This window comes from Dasypus novemcinctus, chromosome 21 (genome assembly GCF_030445035.2).
Source record: "Dasypus novemcinctus isolate mDasNov1 chromosome 21, mDasNov1.1.hap2, whole genome shotgun sequence".
NCBI classification, from domain to species: domain Eukaryota; kingdom Metazoa; phylum Chordata; class Mammalia; order Cingulata; family Dasypodidae; genus Dasypus; species Dasypus novemcinctus.
In genome coordinates, this window is record NC_080693.1 from 25,935,768 (window position 1) to 25,960,214 (window position 24,447).

Genomic DNA, 24,447 nt, shown 5'->3' on the forward strand with positions numbered 1-24,447 from the left:
TCCATGTGGAATCTAAGCCCCCTCTTGATATAGATGTGGAGTGGACACGGCCATTCTAGGGTCCACAGGATGGAGGAATAGAGTATGGATTAGAGTGGACTTACTGATATTCTATTCATGAACTATTGTGATTAGTAATCGAAGCAAATGTGGCATTGGTGTGGAGAAAGTGGCCATGGTGGCTGCTGGGGGTAGGGAGTGGGAGGAAGAGATGTGATGTGGGGGCATTTTCGGGGGTTGGAGTTGTCCTGGGTGGTGCTGCAGGGTCAGTTCCCAGACACTGTATGTCCTCCCATGGCCCACTGGCTGGACTGTGGGAGAGTGTGGGCTATGGGGTGGACCACTGACCATGAGGTGCAGCAGTGCTCACAGATGTATTCACCAAATGCAATGAATGTCTCATGATGATGGAGGAGGTTGTTGTTATGGGGGGAGGAGTGGGGTGAGGGGGTGGGAGGTATATGGGGACCTCATATTTTTTTAATGTAACATTAAAAAAAATAAAGACAAAAAAAAGTACATAGAGCTAAGTTATGTATCTCTAAGGGAGAGGGTTTGTAGCTATATATGAAACAAATTAATAGATATTTCACCATGGTGTATTCTGTTGGTTTTTTTTAAGCTCCTGGCATCGAAGGAAAGCTCTGTCTTTAAGCTACATACAAGTTTAAAGATGTGTCCGTCTTACATTCCAGAAATAACACATTAAAATAGCAAAATGTCCAGGTTTCAAAAATCATAAAACATATCAAGAAACAGGAAGCAACGCCCCAGGCGAAGAAGCTTAAAGCAGCAGAAACTATCAATGACGAGCGAGGGGACCTACAATCGAAGATCCATTTCCTCCCCTGGAGAAACTCACGGATGGTTAAGGAAGAAATGCAGTGCATCTCGTCGGGTCTAAGTGGATCCGTTTTCTGCCCTCTCCTCTTTCAACCTCTCTACTCTCCCTCAACCTCCCTACTGCAGCTACTGTGCGCCGGGACCCCGGCGACAGTTGCCACACTAACCTTCCAACAAGGCCAAGGCTACTCGGACCACGGACTCACCTGGGCCCCGCCCACCGTCCCATGCAGCCGCAACAGGCACATGAGCGCAGGCAAATGTGGGGCCGAGCGGACTGGGGGATGCACGGGCGGCACGGTGGACCCCGCTCGCGGCTGCAACAACCCGGACACACTCTCCAGCAGCAGAAGACGGAGGCGCGGCCCCGAGCTCATTGCCGAAAGACCCCCTGTCCCGCCGGGAACCCCAGCCGCGGAGCCCGCAGAGGGCCCGCTGAGAACGGCGGCCGCCATCTTCCCCCGGGTTCTAGCGGTGCCGTGGCGCGATGACGCAAACACACCGCGACGGACGCCTCCCGGGCAGGGAACGTGAGGAGGAGGCTGTGGTCCTGCGCGCTGGGTGAGCGGAGATTGGGGAGGGGGCGTGCAGGCGCCGACTGGGAGGGAGCATGCGCGGGGGAGGACGGCGATGATTAGGATCCCTGACTGCGGAAGTTTAGTTTCCGGCGTGTAAGAAGATGGTACGTGTGTCCCGCTGGAGAATGTTTTTGGTGTTTAGGGAACACGTGGTCAGGACAAAAGGCGCTGGGGTCCGAAAGATTCTCCAAAGTACAGAGAGCCTCAGGGCGCCTACCATTTAGGAATCAGTAATTTCTATCGAAGGAACTGGCTCCCTTGTCTGAAATCCCAGGTATTTATAATTACATTTATAACTACTAAGATGATACAATACACGCGCCTTGCAAAAACAAATTCATACAATACAGAAGGGTATAAAGTAAAAAGAGAAAGTCCGGGAGAGCGGATGTGGCTCAGGCAGTTGAGCACCCGCCTCCCACTGTGGGAATGGGAGGTCCCGGTTGGGTCTTACACAAAAAGGTATAAATACATAGTTTGTTTTACAAAAGTGGGATCTGCATTTGACTTTTTTCACTCGATATGTATGGTGGACCACCTCATGCTGTTTTTTAAACTGTATATTATGGGTGGCAGACTTGGCCCAGTGGTTAGGGCGTCTGTCTACCACATGGGAGGTCCGCGGTTCAAACCCCAGGCCTCCTTGACCCGTGTGCAGCTGGCCCATGAGCAGCGCTGATGCGCGGGTGTCCCCCGTGTAGGGGAGCCCCACGCGCAAGGAGTGGGCTCCGAAAGGAGCCCCCGGCACAAAAGAAAGTGCAGCCTGCCCAGGAGTGGCGCCGTGCACACCGCAGACATGGAGAGCTGACACAAGATGACACAACGAAAAGAGGAAAAGAGACACCGATTCCCGTGTTGCTGGCAACAACAGAAGTGGACAAAGAAGACACAGAGAACAGACAACCGGGGTGGGAGGGGAAGGGGAGAAAAATAAATAATAAAATCTTTTAAAAATAAATAAACTGTATATTATTACAACATGGAATGGATGCATCATGATTTATTTAACAATTCCCCTATTGCTGAATACTGCTGGCAGCTCCAATTTTCTCATTAATATCTACAATGTAGTGAACACTGTAATATTTACTTGTCTGTATCTCATTATTAGATTCTAGTCTAAGAGTTATCATTTTTTTCTTCCCTTGTTATCTTATATCCTAGCATTTCTGCATCCAAAATACATAATATTGGGTTTATTTTTCTCCATTTCTCTATTTCCAGTGCTCTAATCCGAGCCACCGTTCTTTTCCTTACAGTGGCCTGGTCACAGCTCTCCTTGCTTCCCTGTGGCCCTCTGTAGTCCCTTTTCCACAGAGCAACCAGAATGGTCTTTTCCAACGTAAACTGGTTCATGTTACCCACTGATTAGCCCTTCCGTGGCTCCCAAATGCGATTAGAATGAAATCCCATCTCTTCACCTTGGCCAATTAGAATCCACATTATCTGACCTCCACACATACCACATTTTTTCACTGCCCTTACACCAAACTATCCTTGCTTTCCTCCAGCAAGCTCATTCCCACTTCAAGGCTTTGGCTTCTACCCGGAGAAACTTTCTCTTGACTCTGTGACTGACACCATCTTGTCATCCACAGAGAGAAGTGGCCCCTATTTCAACCCCCATAACCCTCTAGCACATCACACTGCTTGCTTTTTCTTTTTTTTTTTTAGGTACCCATGGTGGGGATTGATTCCCGGACCTCTATGTGAGCTGTCACTCAACCACATCAGCTTCCCTGAATTGATTTTAGTTTGTTTTGCTTGTTGTTTTTGTTTTTTCAGGAGGCATCAGGAACCAAACCCGGAACCTCCCATGTGGTAGGGCCATATCTGTTCCCCTGCTTACTTTTTTTTTTCAAGATTTTATTTATTTATCTCCCTTCCCCCCTCCCATTGTCTGCTCTCTGTGTCGACTCACTCTGTGTTCTTCTGTGTCTGTTTGCACCCTCGGTGGCACCAGGAAACTGTTATGTTTTTTGTTATGTTTTGTTATGTCATCTTGCTGTGTCAGTTCTCCATGTGTGCAGTGCCACTACAGGGCAGGCTGTGCTTTTTTCACACGGGGTGGCTCTCCTTGCAGGGCGCACTCCTTGCGCGTGGGGCACCCCTGGTGCCCCCGCATGGCAGGGCACTCCTTGCGTGCAACAGCTCTATGCATGGGCCAGCTCACCAAACAGGTCAGGAGGCCCAGGATATCGGACTCTGGACCCTCCCATATGGTAGGCGGACACTCTATCAGCTGAACCACGTCCACTTCCCCCTGCTTACTTTTTATTTATATATGTATATTAAGAGATTTATTGCAAGGAATAATTGACTTATGCAATTGTTGGGCCTGGTCATGCATGTCTGAATTCATATTGCAGACAGTTCGGGGACAGGCTGGACCTCTTGGGCGTCAACTGAAGCCAAAGTCCACAAGCAGAATTTCTTCTCTTTGAGGGAATCCTCAGGTCTGCTTTTAAGGCCTTTCAACTGATTCAAATAGCCCAACCAGATTATCTAGGCTCATCTCCCTTACTTCAAGTCAACTGATTATGGGCTTTAATCACATTTACAAAATACCTTCACAGAAACACCTAGATAAGTGTTTGGTTGAATAACTGGGTGCTGTAGCTGTGATGGTTAGGCTAATGTATCAACTACGCCAGGTAACTGTGCCCCATTGTTTGGTCAAGCAAGCACTGAGCTAATTGTAATACAAGGACATTTATGGACTTTAGTCATCAGTGAGTTTACTGCATAGATGGCTGATTACATCTACATCAACCAGGGAGATTGCCTGTAGCAATGAGTGAAGCTTTATCCAAACAGTTGAATGCCTTAAAAGGGGAAGTGATTTCAGCATTCAGGGAAACTTTCCCAACTGGCTTTGGACAGCCAACGTTCTCCCAGAAACTCATCAAAGACCTTCATTGGACTTTCATCATTGCTCCTGGTTTGCAGCCTGCCTGCGGAACCTGGACTTGTGCATCCTCATGGTGACATGAGAGACTCATAAAATCTCTTTCTATTTACAGGTATCTCCTGTGGATTCTCTTTCCCTAGAGAACCCTGACTAATACAGTAACCTAGCTAAGTTGATACATAAAAATGAACTCATTAAGTGATCAAAATTAACATCACCCAATAACAGACATATAGACATCATGTGATTCCAGATGTGATACAACTCTGCAGTATTCATGCCAAAAATGAAAAATATGTATCTAATTCAAGAAATACCCAACAGACTCATAGTGAGGATAGTTCAGTTGTTATAAGGTGGGGTGGAGGGAGGGTTTTGCATTCTTCAAAACCATCAATATTTTAAAAGACAAACTATGGAAATGTCCCACCTTAAAGGAGGCTAAGGAGACATAACTAAGTGCACAACCTAATTCTAGATGGATTGGAGTAGTATGGTGGCGAGAGGAGATGCTATGAATTTTATTATTGTATAATATGACAAAATTGGAATAATATTAGGTAAGACAAAAGATATCAATGTAAAAATTTACTGAAGTTGATAACTGTACTATGTGTAAGTAAATAGTATCCCTATTCTTAGGAAAAACACCCTGAAATACTTCAGGTAAGTTTATATAAAGGCTACTTTTATGCATATTACCCTCAGAAAATTAAAGCATGCATGTGTGTATGCACAGAGAGGTTCTCAATAATTACTGAATAAAGTAAAATACTCATTTCAAAAGGAGTAACATTTGACAATTTGGATGATAAAAAGAAAGAAGAAAAATCATGTAATTTACAGGTGTGAGGTAAAGATTATAAACAAAACATAAAATTCATATAAAATTAATATAGATTTAAAGTTCCTAATGTTTTTTTCTAAATGATACTTCTGATTTCCTGGTCTTATATTTGGTGATTCCTGCATCTTCCAAGAGTAATTATAACTAGACTTCTAGATTGTGCTATTTTTGACAACATACTAATTGAATTTACTATATAAAAATATATAGCAATTTGCAAATATAGAACTATAACTTTGATATTATAAAGTCTATCAAAATTTAAATTAAGGATATGCTTATGTATGCATAAAATTGACAAATTCTAAGAAAGTCAAATTTCTGTCAAGGCTTGAATACTCAGAAACCATAATTACCAAATAACATGATTCTTTGTCTTTGAGGTAGGAATTATTCATCCTAGTCTTATCATCTCTAAACCCTGTACTATAAATTCAATGTATGATATGGAAGTAATTAGCATAATGACACATTCATGGGTGGAAGAGCAACTTTTCCTTTGTGTAATGATTCAATACTAATAGTTTCAGAAAGAAATACGGGCAGCATGAGATAAAATAACAAAACCGGGAGCTAAACAAAATGCAGTATCATCTATCACTATATTTTCCATTCCCCACCATTGTTTGTTTTTTTAAAAGATTTATTTATTTATTTGTTTCTCTCCCCTCCCCCCCCACCTGGTTGTCTGTTCTCTGTGTCTATTTTGCTGCGTCTTCTTTGTCCGCTTCTGTTGTTGTCAGCAGCTCGGGAATCTGTATTTCTTTTTGCTGCATCATCTTGTATGTCAGCTCTCCGTATATGCGGCACCATTCCTGGGCAGGCTGCACTTCCTTTCGCGCTGGGCGGCTCTCCTTATGGGGCATACTCCTTGCATGTGGGGCTCCCCTACCCGGGGGACACCCCTGCGTGGCAGGGCACTCCTTGCGCGCATCTGCACTGTGCATGGGCCAGCTCCACACGGGTCAAGGAGGCCTGGGGTTTGAACCACGGACCTCCCATGTGGTAGACGGACGCCCTAACCACTGGGCCAAGTCCACCGCCCATAGTTTGTTTTATTCCTCATACTTCAAGCTACTAGATTTCACAGTACTGGATATTTCATCATACATAAAGACACATTTTCCACCAAAAACTTTCTTTTCCTATAATGATTTACATACATTCCTTATGTCTCATATTCTGATTGATCCTGCATGTACATAGAATCTGAAATGACTTCAGACTTCCCTTACCCTAGAGGAGGTATGAAAAATATCTCCATTTATCACTGTAAAGTGTTCTAAGAATTAGGTCCATTATCCTGGCATGCTTTTCAAAGGCCTTATCTGATAGGCCATGATTTTCTTCCAGTGTTTAGTCTTACAATACTAATTTTTTAATAGAAAGTACCTGGGCCATTGGCTCAAAAGAAAAATTGTGTCTTCCATATTACTGCAAAGTGTCAAATCAAATCTAATCTAATCAATGCATCCTACCTTCAAGAGAATTATTACCCAATGCTTAAAGACAAAACACTCAAGAATATTGTATTTTTTTTCATTGCTACATAACAATTTACCATAAATTTAGCAGCTTAAAACCATACCCATTCATACCCTCACAGTTTTGTGAGGCAGAAGTCTAGCATGCCAGGACTGGGTCCCCGAATCAGGGTCTCAGATTGCCCGACTGAGTCCTTGCCCAGAGGCTCTGAAGATAAATTTTCTCCCAAACTCATTCACATTGTTAGAAGATTTAGTTCCCCCCAGGGCTTCTCATATTGCCCATCACCTGCAAGGATTTCTCACATGTCAGAGCACTCTCCTGCTTCCAATTTCTCTAAATATACTCTTTTTTTTTGAGGTATTAGGGCCAGGTATTGAACCCTGAACCTCGCATGTGGGAAGCCGGCCCTCAACCGCTAAGCCACATCAGCTCCCTTTGCTTGCTTTATTTATTTATTTATTTTGCCCCACTCTGGCATTTTTTCTAAGATTTTATTTATTTATTTATTTATCTCCCCCCCCCCCTTTGTTTGCTCTCTGTGTCCATTCTCTGTGTGTTCTTCTGTGTCTACTCTGTTCTCATCAGGCAACGCTGGATTTGTATCTTTTTGTTGTGTCATCTTGCTGCGTCATCTCTCCATGTGTGGCACCACTCCTGGACAGGCTGCAGTTTCACTCAGGGCGGCTCTCTTTGCGCAGGGGTCACCCTTACACGGGGGCATCCCTGCATGGGCCAGCACTCCTTGTGTGCAGCAGCACTGCTCGTGGGCCAGCTCACCACATGAGCCAGGAGGCCCTGGGTTTGAACCCTGGACCTCCCATATGGTAGGTGGATGCTCTATCTGTTGTGCCACATCCACTTCCCTTGTCTTCCTTTTTCAGGAGGCACCAGGAACCAAACCGGGACCTCCCATGTGGTGGACTGGCTATGAACCACTTGAGCCACATCTGCTTCCCAAGACCCTTGCTTACTTTTTAAAACACCACTATCAGAAATTTATTTTTTTATTTGTTTCTTTGTTTTGGCTATCTTGTCTAAAATATTAACTCCTTGAAAGGGATCCTGTCTTCTTCACTATTTTATTCCCATCACTAGAACAGTGCCTGACACATAAAAGTACTCAGTATTTGTTGAATGAATGAAAGAATGTTGGTTAGTAGAGAATGCCAATTTTACATTTTGATAGGACGTGACAAAATGCCCTCTAGGGAGGTTGCAACTGTGTAAGATAGTGCTCTACACTTTATACACCTTCCCAAAACTAGCCTTGTCTTTTTTTTTTTTTTAAGATTTATTTTTTATTTCTCTCCCCTTCTCCCCCATCTGCTCTCTGTGCCCATTCGCTGTGTGTTCTTCTATGTCTGCTTGCATTCTTGTCAGCGGCACCAAGAATCTGTGTCTCTTTTTGTTGTGTCATCTTGCTGCGTCAGCTCTCCATGGGTGTGGCGCCACTCCTAGGCAGGCTGCGCTTTTTTTCACATGGGGTGACTCTCCTTGAGGGATGCACTCCTTGTGTGTGGGGTCCCCCTACACAGGGGACACCCCTGCGTGGCACAGCACTCCTTGCACGCATCGGCACTGCACGTGGGCCAGCTCACCACATGGGTTAGAAGGCCCTGGGTTTGAACTCTGGACCTCCCATATGGTGGGCGGACACTCTATCAGTTGAGCCAAACCCACTTCCCTTGTTTGTCTTTTTAAGTTTTGTCAGTCTGAATAGTGAAAAATAACATTCCTTCTTTTAACTTGTTTTCCATGATCATTAATGAAATGGAGTGACTTTTTTTTTTTTAAAGATTTATTTATTTATTTAATTTCCCCCCCTCCCCCGGTTGTCTGTTCTTGGTGTCTGTTTGCTGCGTCTTGTTTCTTCGTCCACTTCTGTTGTCGTCAGCGGCACGGGAAGTGTGGGCGGCGCCATTCCTGGGCAGGCTGCTCTTTCTTTTCACGCTGGGCGGCTCTCCTCACGGGCGCAGTGGTTGTGCGCATCAGCACCGCGCATGGCCAGCTCCACACGGGTCAAGGAGGCCCAGGGTTTGAACCGCGGACCTCCCATATGGTAGACGGACGCCCTAACCACTGGGCCAAAGTCCGTTTCCCGGAGTGACTTTTTATATGTTTAGCAGACATTTGTATTTCTTTTGTAATAATTATCTTTTCATATTTTTTTTAAAGATTATTTTTTATTTCTCTTCCCTTCCCCATCCCACCCCCCAGTTGTCTACTCTCTGTGTCCATTCACTGTGTGTTCTTCTGTGTGCACTTGTATTCTTGTCAGCGGCACCTGGAATCTGTGTCTCAGTTTTTTTGTTGCGTCATCTTGCTGCTTCAGCTCTCCGTGTGTGCTGCACCATTCCTGGGCAGGCTGCACTTTTTTCACACTGGGCGGCTCTCCTTACGGGGCACACTCCTTGCGCATGGGGCTCCCCTACGCAAGGGACACCCCTGCATGGCACGGCACTCCTTGTGCATATCAGCACTGCACGTGGGCCAGCTCATTACACAGGTCAGGAGGCCCAGGGTTTGAACTCTGGACCTCCCGTGTGGTACGCAGATGCCCTATTCATTGGGCCAAATCTGCTTCCCTCTTTGCATATTCTTGACCCATTTTCCCATTGGCTTGTCTTTATCTTATTAATTTATCGGTGCTCTTTGTATATCTGAGAAATTGTCTATTATATGTATTACAAGGATTTTCTTCCGATTTGTCTTTTTATTCAGTTTATGCTATTTTTTAAAATATCTTAGACTCCTTGAAGTAAGGTGTTGTGACTAAAGACACAGGCTCTGGAGCTAGACTGCTGGGTCCATACACCAGCTTTCCTTTTACTTGTACAACCCAGCAAGTTACATACCTGCCTCCATTTCTTCATCTGTAAAATGGGGATAAATATAGACTCTTAACTCATAGGGTTGTGAGGATTAATTGAATCAGTATTTGTAAAGTGCTTGGAAAGTATCTGGCACATTGTAAATGCTATAAAGACTTGACTATGACTCCTAGTCCTGGGGTTTAATATCCTGTGAGGCCTTCCCTACAGCCAAGATGATAAAGATATTCCCTGTATTGTCTTCTCACACTTTCATAGTTTTATTCTGTGCATTTAAACCTTTCATCCATCTGGAATTTATTTTATTTAAGGTATGAAATAGAGATCTTTTTTTCCCCCAAATGGATGGCCATTTTGTCCAACACTATTTAGTTAATATGCCATTCTTTCTCCCAGTCACCTGAAGTGCTACCCACATGGGTCTGTATCTGGACTCTCTATTCTGTTGCTCTATGTGATGGTTTGAAGTTGTATATACCCCCAGAAAAGTATGTTCTTAAAGTTAATCCATTCCTGTGTTTATGGACCCATTGCAAGTAGGATCTTTTGGGAGGAGGATCTTAAGATGTGACCCCCTCATTCAGGGTGGGTCTTAATCCTCTTACTGGAATACTTTATAAGAGAATGAAGCTCAGACAAAGAGAGAAAAGCCATGGAAGCAAAAAGCTGAAGGCAAGGAAACCTGGAAGAGAAGGGAGAGCCTAGCAGACACCGCCATGTGCCTTGCCATTCGACAGGAGTCCAGGATCACCAGCTGCCAGTCCTCGGGAAGAAAGCATTGCCTGTTGATGCCTTGATTTGGACATTTTTCTCAGCCTTGAAATTGTAAGCTTGTAAGCTAATAAATTCCCACTGTTAAAAGCCAATTCCATTTTATGGTATCTGCTTTTAAGCAGCTTTAGCAAACCAAAACACTTAATTATTATAGTACCAATAACACAGTTCTCATTATTGTAGTTTACAGTAAATTATCTTATCTGGGAAGGCAAGTACCTGCTTCATTTTTATTTTGCAGAATTTTCCTGGCTATAAGTGGAAGTTGATTCTTCTGATTACCTTTAAAGATTTTTTAAAAAATTTATTCCTCCCCCCTCTGTTCCCCCCTTTCCCTCCGTTGTCTGTTCTCTGTGTCCATTTGCTGTGTGTTCTTCTGTGTCTGCTTGTATTCTCATTAGGCAGCACCGAGAACCAATTGTGGGACCTTCCGGAGTGGGAGAGAGGTGATTACTCTCTTGTGCCACCTCAACTTCCTGGTCTTCTTTTTTTAAAAGATTATTTATTTATTTCTCTCTCCTTCCCCACCCCCCCTCCCAGTTTTCTGCTCTCTGTGTCCATTCGCTGTGTGTTCTGTGTCTGCCTATATTCTTGTCAGCAGCACCCAGAATCTGTGTCTCTTTTTGTTGCGTCATATTGCTGCATCAGCTCTCCGTGTGTGCGGCGCCATTCCTGGGCAGGCTGCGCTTTTATGGCACTGGGCAGCTCTCATAAAGGGGCGCACTCCTTGCACGTGGGGCTCCCCTATGCAGGGAACCCTCTGCATGGCAGAGCACTCCTTGTGCGCATCAGCACTGCACGTGGGCCAGCTCATGACAAGGTCAGGAGACCCTGGGTTTGAACCTTGGACCTCCTATGTGGTAGGAAGATGCCCTATCTGTTGGGCCAAATCCGCTTCCCATGGTCTTCTTATTTTCTCTCCTCTGTGTCTCTTGTTGCGTCATCTTGCTGTGCCAGCTCCCCCCAGTGGCCGGCACTCCTGCACGGAACAGCTTTCCTGTGCTAGGCAGCACTCCCACGCAGGGTGGCACTCCTGCACAGAGTGGCATTCCTGCATGGGCCAGCTTGCCCTCACCAGGAGACCCTGGGCTGCGAATTCTGGTATCCGAATTGGTTGAGCCACATCTGTTTTCTCTGATTACCTTTAAAATCAACTTGTTGTCAACACCTCTCACCAAAAAAATCCCATTGTTGTTTTGATTGATGTGGCATTAAATCGATAGACAATTTTGTGAGACATGATATCATTATAATAATAATTTTTCCCACCCAGGATATGATGTATTTCTTCATTCTTTCTGGCCTTCTTTAGTACTGTATCTTTCTAAAGTTATCTTTATTTTTGTATCTTTTGATATAATAGCTTTCATGTCATGCAATCCACTACCTTTCTGCACCAAGAGTACTTCAGATATTTAACAATACAGATCTCATTAACATTCAGTCGTGACCCTTTGTCCAGAGTCAAATTTAGATACAACTGATCTAAGAACCTAAAAGAAACGCATGGCATAAAGCTTGAAAAGGGTTGTGGTTGAGCTGAAGGTCTAGGTATCCCTGAAAAACGCATCCTTAAATTTAATCTATTCTTGTGGATGTAAACCCATTGGAAGTAGGACCTTTTGATAAGGCTATCTCATTCAGGATAGGACTTTTATTACTGGAGTCCTTTAGAAGAGAATGAAATCAGACAATGAGAGAGAAAGCCATAGAAGCAAGAAGCTGAAATCAGTGAAGAGAAGGGAGAGACCAGCAGAACCACCACGTGGCAGAGGAGCCAAGGATCACTGGTAGCTGGTCTTTAGGAAGAAAACATTGCCTTGATGATGCCTTCATTTGGATATTTTAGTGGCCAGAAACTGTAAGCTAATAAATTACCATTGTTTAAGCCAGCCCATTTAAAGGCAGTTGTAGACCAGCCTATGAAAGTAAAACAGGGATGAGGAGTAAGCTTAGAAGGTGGTGATGGAGCTGAGGGGTGGGCTGGGGGAGGGTAGTTGGTCACAAAGCCTATGTTTGAACCTTAAAGATGATCTCAGAAACTGTCCTGTTGCACATATTACTTCTTTATTGCATGGAAAAGAGGAGGGACAAGTGTGAAGGTAGTTCATTTTGATGGGTAGAAGTATGGGACAAGAGATGGAAGAAGGAGAAATACCTTAGCACCATAAGTACAGATGCCAGTCATCCACCATCCTCTCCCAAGTCCAGCCAATTTAACCCCAGAAATAACTCTTCAGTCTGACCCCTCTTCTCTCTTCCACTCTAGCACTGTAGTTCAAGCCTTCATCATCTCCCCCTGACTAGTTCACATACAACTAACCTCCTCTTCCTCCTCCCAGTCTTGCCCCATTCTCTCCATCCTCCCTATTGCCCAGATCTGTATTCCTAAAAGAGGTATCCCATCATGCCATTCTCTTGCTTTAAAAAAATCCCTTCTGGCGTCCTGAAAGGGCGTCAGCCTCATTCCTTCACCGGCTATACAAAAACCCTCACCTGTTTCAGAGCTCCTCTCCACCCTCATCTCTCTTGCTCTCTACCCCAGAAGTGCTTCAGAACAGGATGTGTCCTTTGTCCTTCTCTCTCTCTCTCTCTCTCAAGATTACTTCTGCCCATCCTTCAGGATTGTCCTCAAATGTCTCCTCCGGACAACCTGCACTCCCTCCACCCGCGCCCCCTTCCGAAGCAGTTAGTCTTCTTAGTCAAACCTCTATTTTAGTATTCCTGGGCTCCTATTTTTCTGTCTCCACGGCTGCATTAGGAAGCCACGAACCATGTTAATTCACTCATTCATGCCTGTGTCCCCAACGCCCAGCATAAAGATTGGCAAAAAATATGGATGGGTGGATGAATGGATGGGCAGATACAAGCTGGGATGGGTTGATGGAAGGAGAAATTAGAAAAAGAGCAAAGACAGACACCAGGGGGAGATGAGACACTACAGTAAAGAAGCGGGAGGGAGGGCCGAAGGCAGTTGCACGCCCTGGGGTGAGCCGGTGAGCGGCGCGCAGTAAAGCAAGAATCACGCAACTGCAACCGCTCACCCACGTGTGCATCCCCTCAAACTCCTTCCCAGATCGTGCTTTGGCTCATTCCACCGCCCGCACCACCCCCAGCGCCTCCACAGCCACAGAGAAAGCAAACAAAGGGGAGGCGACCCCTGCAGGGTCTTGGACGCCGGAAGCCAATCAGAGGCCCTCCAAGCGCCAGGGAGGCTGGAGCCTTGGTTTTAGGGGACCCAATTAGCTTCTACGGGAATGTGGCGGGGCGGAGAGATGGGCAGGAAGAGCCGGGGTAGGAAAGCGCACGCCAGGAGAGCTCCCTGGAGGCGGGGGAGCGCCGGGGGGGGGGCGGAGCCAGTCACCGCGCGTGTTCGGGAGCGGAGGGCGGGCCGCGGCGCGGCGCGCGCGATCCGGCTGACGCATCTGGCGGCTGCTCCCCGAGCTCCGAGGGCGGGGAGGGCCGGCAGGGAGGAGGGCGAGGAGAAAGAGCGGAGGATGCGCGTGCGCAGTGGCGCGGGGAGGAGCAGGGACCGGGCAGCGGGTGAGGAGGCTGCGAGCGAGCCGCGAACCCGGCGGGCTGCTGGCGGCGGGCGCGCGCACCATGGGGGAGAAACCCGGGACCAGGTAGGGGAGGTGGGGCACGCCGCGGGGCATGGGCGGCGGCTCGGGGCTGGTGCGGGGATGGTCCCCAGACTAGGACACCGAGAGAGAAACCGGCAGGGCGGACTCCTGGGTCCCTAGGGGGCAAGCCACCCAGGGCCGTACACCTAGGTGCTCCCGGATAATGGGGGCGCATGCAGGAAGCTAGCGCTGAAGGGGACCAGGAAACCGGCGTCTGGGTTCTCTTTGGGATGTGGGGGCCGGGCGCCTGGGTTCTCCGCGAAGGCTGCATTGCAAGGGCGGAGGAAGAAGAGCAGGTGGCCGACCCCGAGGGATAGTGTACGGGGAGGCTGAACGTCGGGAGAGGAAACCCCCAAAACGAACGTCGAACCAATGGAAAGCCTTGCGTCCAGTAGCACCTCGCAGGCGGTTGTACTGCCCCCACCTGTCCCGAGGGCTGGGTGGCTCCGCTTCCAAACTTCTGCCTTCTCCCAGGTTGCTAACAGCAACTGCTTCACCTTGGGGGAGTTCATGGCGACCCCCCGCGATTCTGGGCCCAACTCCTCTCCCCCTGGGTGGGGGTTGGGGCAATATCTGCCCTGGGCACGCCGTCTACTCCCGCTACTCCCCGGATGTTTTCTGTGCAATCGAGGCTCCTTCCTTCCACTGACACCCAGAGTTCTCTTTTTTGGTCTCTAGCAAAATGCACTTCCTGTTGTGACCCAACACCCTTAAGCGGGAAGGGGGTGAATGCTTGAGTCCCTGGGAAGCAGGAGCAAAAGAGGAAAAGGTTGCAGCTGGTATGCTTCAACCCACAGGGCATCAGGACCTGAGCTATCACTTGTTCTGCAAAATATTCTATCAGCCCCACTCCCCACCCCTAGAGTATGAGAACCTAGGTTTCTGAACACCGAGTGGACCAGTATTGCACAAGGAGGATAAGAGGGAGGATTGGAGGGCACCCCAGAGATAGCAGAAGTTGCTGACTTGAGGGAGGCCCCCAATTTCCGTTATGTGGTTCAGGGAAGGGGACAGATGGACTAAAAGGGGGGACTGCTGACTTGGCACAATTCTCCCCACCCCCGCCAAGTTCTGGACTGCTGACTTGGCACAATTCTCCCCACCCCCGCCAAGTTCTGGGCTGCATGAAGTGTGAGGAAATGGCAGGAAGTGTGAGGGGGTATCTGCTGCCTCTCCCACCTCACGGGGCACCTCCCTGGTCACCCCCTCACCCGGCCTCCTTGGCCAGCCTCAGTGTACACTCATTGCTTCTCCCTAGCCTGGCAGGAGGTGGCTGGATTAGGATCCAAATGACAGTTGTCCCAGAGCTGCACTTCAGTTGACCAACTGATTGTGGCTGTTACAACCCTCTGTCCAGGTTCCTAATCTGAGGAAACATTGAGACAAAGAGAGAAACCAAAAGTAACTGAGGTCAAAGAGGAGAGAACACCTGAATGATGCCATAGGAATCAGTTCCCCAGTTGGGGCAGGAAGTGGGATTCTTTCTTCTCCTTGACTGGTTAGGGGTACCAGGAGGCTGCTATACCTTTGCCTGTGGCCAGTGGCAGTGCAGTCTCCTGGGGAAGAAGGGACAAGTAAAATTGTTAAAGTAAAAACTGGGGCAGTGGGGTTGGAGAAGGGATGGGCCAGTTGGAAGGATTCCAGCTTCTACTCTCGGGAGGCTCTTCCCAGGGATCACTGGTGAGGGTGAGTGCCTTAGGAGGAAGGTGGTGCAGCAAAGAACAGGCCCGCAAGTGGCCAGAGCGTTGGGATCACCAGACTTTTCCCTACCCTCCCAGCCAGAGGTGGAGTCAAGGCTTAGATTGCTTCAGCAACTGGGAAGCAATTCTCTAATTGGACAAACTATTGGTGCTGATTACCCCGGCTGGATAGTCTAGTAATTTGCTTAAGAGCATGGCCTGGAAAAGCCAGATTATCTGTGTTTGTATCTGCATTTCACCATTTACACTCTCAGTGGCCTTGGGCAAAAAAAAAACCATTTGACCTGTTTCAGGTTCCTGGCTTGTAAAATAGGGATATTAGGACCTCCATCATTGGGTTGTTGAGAGTATTAAATGAGCCAACCCATAAAACACTTGAACAGTGCCAAGCATGGAATGCTCACCCAATAAGTATCAGCCAGCTCCATTGTCTTCATCACATTGTGCTGGGGATGCCTAAATAGATAAGGTCCTGGATGCACACAGTCCGTCTCATGAGAGAGTCGGATGACACACAGCTAACTGCCCTTGGTGGGCCATCAGACCGCAAGGGAAAACATAAACAAGGTGCGACAGGTCACCCCAAAAAGGAGTGATCCCATCTCTGGGCTGGGTCTGCTTCCTAAACATGGCATCTGAGCTGGGTCTTGAAAGATGAACCAACTCTTAAGGTGCTGCGATCACAGATGGGGACAGTTGGAGGTTAACCGCATCTGTCAGACTTGGGTAGTTCCTGCGGTAGAAACCGTGTCAGGGACCAAGGCCAAGGCCACTGGTCTTCCACGTACTCCAGCTGTCTTTGGGGCTCGGACCTCTGCCCCTTCCTCTGTGAGCAAGCGGAGACCAGACCAAGTAGAAAGAGGGTTAGGCCTTCCACAGACACTGCTGCACCCTGCCCCTCCAGGTCTCCTCTTCAGGGCCTTGGGGGTGGTTCCTGTGGCGACCAGAGGCCATAACGAAGGGAGTAGGCTCATGAGGGTGGGCCAAGGATAAAGGGGGGGTTTGCCTTGGCCACCAGCGGTGAGTGGCTGCCTTGTTAGAAGTATTAAGGAGCGCCGGTTGCCTTTCCTTCCAGGAATAAGTGGGAGGGGGTAGGCCTGGGCAAAGCCAGGAATCCAGGGTGAGCTCTGCTTCTCAGGCTGGGCGGGGGGCGGGGGGCGAAGTCCTGGTGTGGGCTGCCCCTGCTGAGTCTAAGGGAGGCAGTGGGGTTTCCCTTTCTGTTTTGTTAGGGTCTTCAAGAAGTCGAGCCCTAACTGCAAGGTGAGTCTCCCCCAGTGTCTCTCCTTTTGACCCTCCCTGGGCCCCGACAAAGCCGTGCCTGCCCCTAGACCTTCCCCAGCCCCTGGTTCCCCACTTCCTGTGACAGCTCAGAGCCAACTTCCTTCCCTCCTGAAGCCCCTGGCAGAGGCTGTCCTGCCTGAGCTAGCCGCAGGGGTGGGTGGGGAGAGGCCTGGGTCCCTAAGCAAAGCCAAAGGAGAAGGGTCTGCTCCCATGCCTACACCCCTCTTAGGAGCCAAGCCCGGATGCCTGGGGCTGGGAAGAGTTAACAGCCCCCAGGCTCTGGTCTGTTTGTCTCAGAACCCCTTGAGGGGAGCTAGTGAGGCCCACAGCTGCTCCCTAACTGGCTGCCTAGGGCCGAGGCCTCCCTGAGGGGACACACACACACACACACACACAGCTGGTGAGCAGAGGATTGAAAAGAGATGAGGGAACAGCTAAAAAGCCTAACGACGGAGCAGTCTAGGAAACCCCACCAGCCTCCCTCTCCAACACCACTGAGAGGAAAAGAGGAGAAACTCCTTCCGATACCCCAGCCTGGGAAGAGCAGCCACTTGAGGGTCCTGATGCCTCGTCCCCCTCCCACCCAACCTTCCCTGTGACCCCTCTCCACCCTCAGCTCACCGTGTACTTGGGCAAACGGGACTTTGTAGATCACCTGGACAAAGTGGATCCTGTCGGTAAGTTTTCCCAGAGAGTGACAGCTGCTTCCCCAAGAGGGGAAGAGGTTCCCGGGCCCAGAAATGGGGGAGAAGCCCTGGAAAGATATGAGCCCCCGTGTCCCTTTCCTAGATGGCGTGGTGCTTGTGGACCCTGACTACTTGAAGGACCGCAAAGGTACTGGCCCCAAGTCCAAGGGCCCAAGGGGAGGTGAAATGGGCTGGCCCTGAGATAGAGGCACAGAGGGATTGGAGGCCGTGGGAAGGGGGGTTCAGGCAAGGGTCATGCTCCCAGGAAGGAGCTGCTGCTGCTCGGTGGGAGGGGACCTGGGGAAGAGGGCTCCTGACCCCCACCTCGCCCTCCCTTACCAGTGTTCGTGACCCTCACCTGCGCCTTCCGCTATGGCCGTGAAGACCTGGATGTGCTGGGCCTGTCCTTCCGCAAAGACCTGTTCATCGCCACCTACCAGGCCTTCCCCCCGATGCCCAGCCCTCCCCGGCCCCCCACCCGCCTGCAGGACCGGCTGCTGAGGAAACTGGGCCAGCATGCCCACCCCTTTTTTTTCACAGTGAGGATGACCCCCACCCACCCACTGCCTTCCACAAGGCGAGGGATCCGGGACTGTGTGTGTGTGTTTGTGGGGGTGAAGCACTTGTCATGGGCAGATCTGGAAGAAGGGTGAGGCAGGGACCCCAGGTCCACCTCCCTCAAGGTCACCCTGCACTCAGAAAGTCCCTGCCTCTCAGGTTCCTCTGGGGTCCCCTTCCTTCTTCCTTTCTTGTCCCCAGGAGTCCTTTCTCCAGCCTTTTAAATTGAGATTGGGAGGGAGATTGGGGGGCTCTCCGGAAGGACTGAAGCCTCCCCCTCACCCTGCCACAGATACCCCAGAACCTGCCCTGCTCAGTCACACTGCAGCCAGGACCAGAGGACACAGGCAAGGTGAGACGGCAGCAGCTCTGGGGGCTAGTAGGGCAGAGCTGGGAACACCCCCCGAGGTGGACTACGGAGAAACCAGGAGCGGAGACCAGGGGAGCAAGATAGCCCAGGGGAGCGAGATATCCCAGGTGGGGCTGGGTGTGTGCGGTGCAGTCACTGCCCCCTGTGGCACTGCCTTCTGCACTCTTGACCTGAGTGTACCTGGGGACAGGGGCTCACCTGGCACTGCCAGGACCGAGCCCCTGCCAGGTGCCAGCCTCAGGGAGGCAGAGGAAGACACCCAATCCCTAGCTCAGACCACGATGGGGCAAGAGTTCCTGCCCCAGGCAAAAGAGGAAGGAAGGGGTGTGGTGGTGGCCAGAGGGCCTGTGTAAATGTGGCCTTTCTCCTCCCAAGGCTTGTGGGGTAGACTTTGAGATTCGAGCCTTCTGTGCCAAGTCATTAGAGGAAAAAAGCCACAAGAGGTGAGGGAAGCAACCACCCCTCCCATTTAACCAGTCCCTCCCACTCCCGAGTCCCTCCCACTCCCCTGAGTCCGTCCCACTCCCGTGAGCCCAGCCCCCCGGGAGCAGGTGTTGGAGTGCCTGGAACTGACCGCTCCCCTCCCTCACCCCCACCCCACCAGGAACTCTGTGCGACTGGTGATTAGAAAGGTGCAGTTTGCCCCAGAAAAACCCGGACCCCAGCCTTCGGCTGAAACCACACGCCACTTCCTCATGTCTGACCGGTCCCTTCACCTTGAGGCTTCCTTGGACAAGGAGGTGGGGCGTGAGCGGGTGACGAAGAGCCCACGCCGTGGGGGAAGGGGTGAAACCACACGGCCAGACAGCCTGTAGCTGGGTGCGGAGAGGCGCGGTGGGCTTGGAAGTGCAGGGCGGCGGCAGCGCAGTGCACTTGCGTTGGGGCACTCTAGTCCTTGGACCAATGGAAAAGAAATCACATTAACTCGACCCTCCTCCTCAAAAGCTGTACTACCACGGGGAGCCCCTTAATGTTAACGTCCACGTCACCAACAACTCCACCAAGACCGTCAAGAAGATCAAAGTCTCTGGTAGGAGGTGGGGGTTGGGGGCGGGTCTTGGGAGAGGGAGATGCCCAGGGACATAGCCCGGCATGGGAGGCCACCCAGCGCGCAAAGAGTTTAGACTGTTCCAGAATGATATAGAGGGCCCCAGAGTTTATAGCCATGGGGAGGGCTGTGTTTCAGAGGTGTAGGGGTGGCGCTGGGCTGGGGCCCCGGGTATGTGCTGTGGGATCGGGGTGGGGCAGTAGTTTGCACTCCATCCAGAGCTGCTTGATCCCCCCGCCCCCGCAGTGAGACAGTACGCGGACATCTGCCTCTTCAGCACCGCCCAGTACAAGTGTCCTGTGGCTCAGATTGAACAAGAGTGAGTATCAGAAAAGAGGTGGGTCCCAGTCTTTGGGGAGAAGAGTAGGGCCAAGAGAGCATGGGGGGGGGGGCAGGGTTCTTCTGACAAAGGGCCTGCCCACCACAGTCAGGTCGCTCCTAGCCGCTCGCTTTATTTTCTTGAGCAGGATGAGCTAAACCTACCCCCTCGTGACCTGCGCCCACAGAGGGAAGGGGCCAGTGCTGTGGGCGATGAAGTCTGGCGGTGGCAGGCTGCCCCCTTGCCCAGCCTGGCCCCTCCAAGAGTCTTGGTCTCCCCTCCCCACCCCTCAGCGACCAGGTGTCCCCCAGCTCCACGTTCTGTAAGGTGTACACCATAACCCCACTGCTCAGTGACAACCGGGAGAAGCGTGGTCTTGCTCTGGATGGGAAGCTCAAGCACGAGGACACCAACCTGGCTTCCAGCACCATGTGAGGAGGGGGCTCAGTGGGGGGGGGGGGTCCCCCACAGCCCCAGAAACACATTTGTTCGTTCAGCAAACATGCCAACTGTGCCAGTCTCTGTCCTAGGTGCCAGGATGTATCAGTGAACAGAAGAGAAAAGAAAAAAAAATCCTCTTAAATTCTAGGGGAGATAGGACATGCAAATAAATAGCGTGTTTAGTGACAAGTGTTAGGAGAAAAAGCAAAGCAGAGACGGGAGAGATCAGCACAGAGGGGGGCGAGGTGTGTTCCTTTTAGACAGGTGGCTAGGGAAGGTGTACTTCAGAACTGAATTTAGAGGAGGACCTGAAGGCAGTAAGCAGTGCGGATATATAGGGAGAGAAAGGTCCTGGCAGGCAGAAGCACAAAAGGAGTCAGGGGAGAGAGGAGCTGTGAGGAGGTCAGCAGAGCCACCGTAGCCGTAGCTGTGGGGACCCCGCAGGGCCAGCCCTTCACAGAGGCGGGGCTGGATGTCACACACAGCTGGCCCAGGTGGCATGGGAGGGTAGGAGAGCCAGCCAGTCAGTGGAGGGCTTCAGGGCATGAGGCCTTCGACTTGTACCCAGGGAGAAACGCGAAGCCACAGGAGGCTTCTGAGCGGCGGAAACGATGACGCCGCCTTACCACTGTGACAGCTCAGGCTCAGCTGCGAGAACCGCGGGCCCAGTGGGTGTTTGTGGTTCTGCTTGGAACCCTGATGCGAGCCCCAGGGGAGGGCGAGGGGCAGGGGGCAGTGAGCCCCGGTCCCACTCCCCCTCTCCCCCGCCTGCAGCGTGAAGGAGGGCGCCAACAAGGAGGTGCTGGGGATCCTGGTGTCCTACAGGGTCAAGGTGAAGCTGGTGGTGTCCCGCGGCGGGTGAGTGTGGCGGCGGAGCCCGGGCTGGGGGTGCAGCGCAGCTCTGGCTGTCGCCCTGACGCCGCCCCTCCCCCTCCCCAGGGACGTCTCCGTGGAGCTGCCTTTTGTTCTTATGCACCCCAAGCCCCACGACCACATCACCCTTCCCAGACCCCAGACAGGTGAGCGTCCCACCCCAGGCCCCTGATGGGAGGAAAGTTGGCACCTCCAGCACCCACCCACCCCCTCTCCTCCTCCCTTTAGCGGTTCCTGAAACAGATGTCCCTGTGGATACCAACCTCATTGAATTTGATACCAAGTAAGACTCTCCCCCCTCCCACCTGAGACCTTCACCGGGCAAAGATTTCTGAAGCATCAGAACGACTCTCATGCCCCCTGCTTTTTTCTCTTGGGGGTGGGGGGTTGGTGGAAGCCTCACATTAAGATGTGAGGCTGCCCGCGCCCGCCCACGACGACGCCCCCTGACCCTTCCTGCAAATCCCTTCCATCACGTTGCTGCCCCCAACACCTCTGTGGCTGGGAGGGGAGTGAGAGGCCAAGAAAAGGGTCTGAAGCCCTCGTCTCACCCTCCCCTTTCCACCAAGCTATGCCACAGACGATGACATCGTGTTTGAGGACTTTGCGCGGCTTCGGCTGAAGGGGATGAAGGACGAGGACTACGACGACCAGTTCTGCTAGGAAAGGGGGGCTGGACGAAGGAGCGGGCGGTGCTGGGAGAGGCAGGGGCAGGACCAAGATCCCCGCCGGCTCTGGAAGAACTGCCCAGCCCCTCTTCTGTCCCCTCCATCCAGCTGCTTCCTCAGCCCTTTCCCTCCCTCTTCCCCTCGGCCTCCAGAGGCGCACTGGACCCATCTCCTCTTGAAAGCGGGCATTAATTTGGGGGTTACAGCTGTGCCTCCCCAGCCACCACCCCGTCCTCCCCCCCGTGGGTGGCAAGCTGTGTTCATACCTAAATTTCTTGGAGGGAAATGCTAAAAAGAGGAGGGGTAGCTGGGAAAGGGTGGGGGAAGAACTCCCACATTCCAGTTCACACCAACACCCCCCTCTGTCACCCTCTCTGCCTCCCATTCCATTCAAGATGACACCCCTTTGGGGACAAGGCCGTTGCTTTGTTTCTGAGCATAAAGAAGAAAATAAACCCTTTACTAGGCATGAATGTGTGTTTTCTGAGCGGAGCATAATGTGCTCATCCACGGATCCCACTGGCTTGTGACCGTTTCACTTTTGTCTGCTCCCTCACGGCCGCTGGCACTTAGGCCGTCAGTCGATAAACGCTCACTGAATGACCGTGCGGGACCCATGTTCCAGGGCAAATATCAAAACTTACAATTCGGTCATTCCAAACGCCAGGACACAGTTTGGAAAAGCCATGAAGTAAATGTATTCACTGAGGGGAAATAACTAACCGCCCTGCAGACTAGGCGCTCTTGGGAGCTGGCAGGGCAGGCTTCTCTTGCTGCCGGACCCACACGACCACACGACCGAGGTGTGACCTCTCTTTTTAGTTTGTTTCTACTGCTTGTTTGCTCAAAGCAGGTCATTCCTGGGGGCTAAGAGGACCACATCTGCAGGCCTCATCAGACAGGAAGATCACGTGACATGTGACATGTACCATGGCATCTGGTACTTATACATCGTAGTGCAAAAGCCAAGGGTTTGGGCAGCCAAAGAGTCCTGCTGCTGCGAGTCCAAGTCGCAAGAACAACATCCTAGGGCTGCTCCTCCCACTGCCACTCATTAGGGGCTCCCTGAGGCTGGCCAAGGCCCCAGGCTGTCCTGCAGGCAGTTGGCAAGGCTCCACATTCCTCACCCCCCTCACCCACGCCCAATCCAGAGCCCATATTCTCTCTCCTTTTTCTCTTAAGGTTCATTCATTCATTCATAAATACTTACCTGAGTCCTTACTACGTGTCGGGCATAGAAAAGGGACTTAGCAGTGAACAAGACTAGGATGAAATCAGTCCCCAAAGGTTTAATTACAACAGCTGATGCATGGCAAGGAGTTCTGACCGAGGCTGGGGTTTCGGGGAGATTTCCCAGGAGGAAGTGACCTTTAAGCAGAGAACTGAAAGACAAGGAAGAGTCAGGAGACCACGCAGGGGACAAGCATTCAGGGCAATGTCAACATGTGTGGAGGCCCAAGGAACAGAGAACGTTCCAGGGCCTGAAAGAGGCCAGAGGGGAGCGGGGCAGAGACAGCCAGGAGCAAAGCAGTTCAGATGAGGCTAGTGAGGCAGGTGGAGGCAGCCCCAGCAGGCCTTGAGGCCACGCTACTGCTCAACAGCTAATTAAGTCATTATTTACCAAGCGTCAATAATCTTGCTTATCCCTCCTCCCTCAGGACACAACCTGCTGCCAGTGTACATCCTGGACTTTACGGCTCCGAGCAACTATCCCCTCTCAAGCCTCTACCACCAAGCATCCCCCTGACTCCTAAGAACCTGACTGACCTCTAGGCTCTTGGCCCAGGGAATTGAAACTTTTTCAAGTGAATCGGAATCCTCTGGGAGGCCCGGAAGAGCTACAGAGTCCCCAGCTCTGCCTTCTAGGATTCTGATCCAGGAGGTCCAAGGAAGAATTCAGGAGTCTGGTTTTTTCCCTTAGCACCCTGGATAATGTGATGCAGATGGTGCTGAGACTGTACACCTTGAGAAACAGAATTGCTTGTTTGTTTTGCTTTATATGTTTTGAAGAAGGTAATACATGTATGTGGTTTTTAAAAAATCCTACCAGTATAAAATAGTAAGAGAAAATAAGGCTCTCTCCCGCCCCCAATCCCTAACCTCCCATTTATCCTTCCCCGAGTCAACCACCCACAAGCAGTTTCGTGATTATTCTTCCAAATATGCTTCACATTCATACGTGTGAATTTAACCCCACCCTTTTTTTTTACATATAGATGGTAGCATACTGTGAACATCCTTCCACGTCTTGCTTTTTCTGCTTAACTGTGTATCTAGAAAAGCATTCCTCATTCCCTAAACAATACATAAAGAGCTACCTCATTCTTTTAAAGGGCTGCATAATTTTCCATCGTCCAGACAGCATTATTTATTTTACCACTTTTCTGACAGGCCATGTGTCCATTCTTTTGCTAATTCAAACAGTATGACAGTGCTTATCTTTGAAGATGTCTTTTTGTATATGTTAAACTGTATCTGTAGGACGCATTATTAAAAGTAGAACTGCTGGGTCAGATAGTCTCTCTTTTTTTAAAAAGATTTATTTATTTATTTCTCCCCGCATTGTCTGCTCTCTCTGTCCATTTGCTGTGTGTTCTTCTGTGTCTGC

General features: G+C 50.4%; 2 protein-coding genes and 1 long non-coding RNA gene across 7 annotated transcripts in view; 2 read left to right on the top strand and 1 right to left on the bottom strand.

The window, feature by feature from the left end:
- Positions 1-1,325, bottom strand: part of PELP1 (proline, glutamate and leucine rich protein 1) — a 30,229-nt gene extending 28,904 nt beyond the window's left edge. Inside the window, exon 1 of the mRNA XM_058283656.1 lies at positions 1,050-1,325. Within this exon, the coding sequence (XP_058139639.1) occupies positions 1,050-1,298 (249 nt within the window). The 5' untranslated portion in view covers positions 1,299-1,325. The remainder of the gene's footprint in view (positions 1-1,049) is intronic.
- Positions 1,316-22,308, top strand: ARRB2 (arrestin beta 2). Of its 5 annotated transcripts, none has more exons than XM_012518297.2 (15): positions 1,316-1,404; positions 16,825-16,855; positions 17,493-17,553; positions 17,666-17,710; positions 17,905-18,101; positions 18,413-18,472; positions 18,866-18,933; positions 19,095-19,230; positions 19,436-19,520; positions 19,785-19,857; positions 20,151-20,288; positions 21,073-21,156; positions 21,238-21,317; positions 21,400-21,454; positions 21,741-22,308. In XM_012518297.2, the coding sequence occupies exons 1-15, from the start codon at positions 1,331-1,333 to the stop codon at positions 21,832-21,834; spliced, it is 1,281 nt and encodes a 426-aa protein (XP_012373751.1). In that variant the 5' UTR covers positions 1,316-1,330; the 3' UTR covers positions 21,835-22,308. The 5 variants fall into 5 exon arrangements, with proteins under 5 accessions (XP_012373751.1, XP_004475310.1, XP_004475305.1 ...); XM_004475253.4 differs by lacking the exon at positions 1,316-1,404 and adding an exon at positions 13,693-13,898 and having other exon boundaries at positions 16,799-16,855; positions 21,073-21,130; positions 21,741-21,834; XM_004475248.4 differs by lacking the exon at positions 1,316-1,404 and adding an exon at positions 13,698-13,898 and having other exon boundaries at positions 16,799-16,855.
- LOC131274997 (uncharacterized) lies at positions 1,533-2,406 on the top strand. The gene is made up of 2 exons (XR_009182349.2): positions 1,533-1,695; positions 2,123-2,406. It is a non-coding gene; the product is annotated as an uncharacterized lncRNA (long non-coding RNA).
- Positions 22,309-24,447: the final 2,139 nt, after the last annotated feature.

What these genes read in the sequence shown, in the direction of transcription:
- ARRB2 (XM_004475248.4), top strand. Translation starts at nt 13,770, where the DNA reads ATGCGCGTGCGCAGTGGCGCGGGGAGGAGCAGGGACCGGGCAGCGGGT. An exon ending in GGACAAAGTGGATCCTGTCG is followed by an intron (nt 17,554 to 17,665) that starts GTAAGTTTTCCC and finishes TCCCTTTCCTAG; the next exon opens with ATGGCGTGGTGCTTGTGGAC. An exon ending in GAGGAAAAAAGCCACAAGAG is followed by an intron (nt 18,934 to 19,094) that starts GTGAGGGAAGCA and finishes CCACCCCACCAG; the next exon opens with GAACTCTGTGCGACTGGTGA.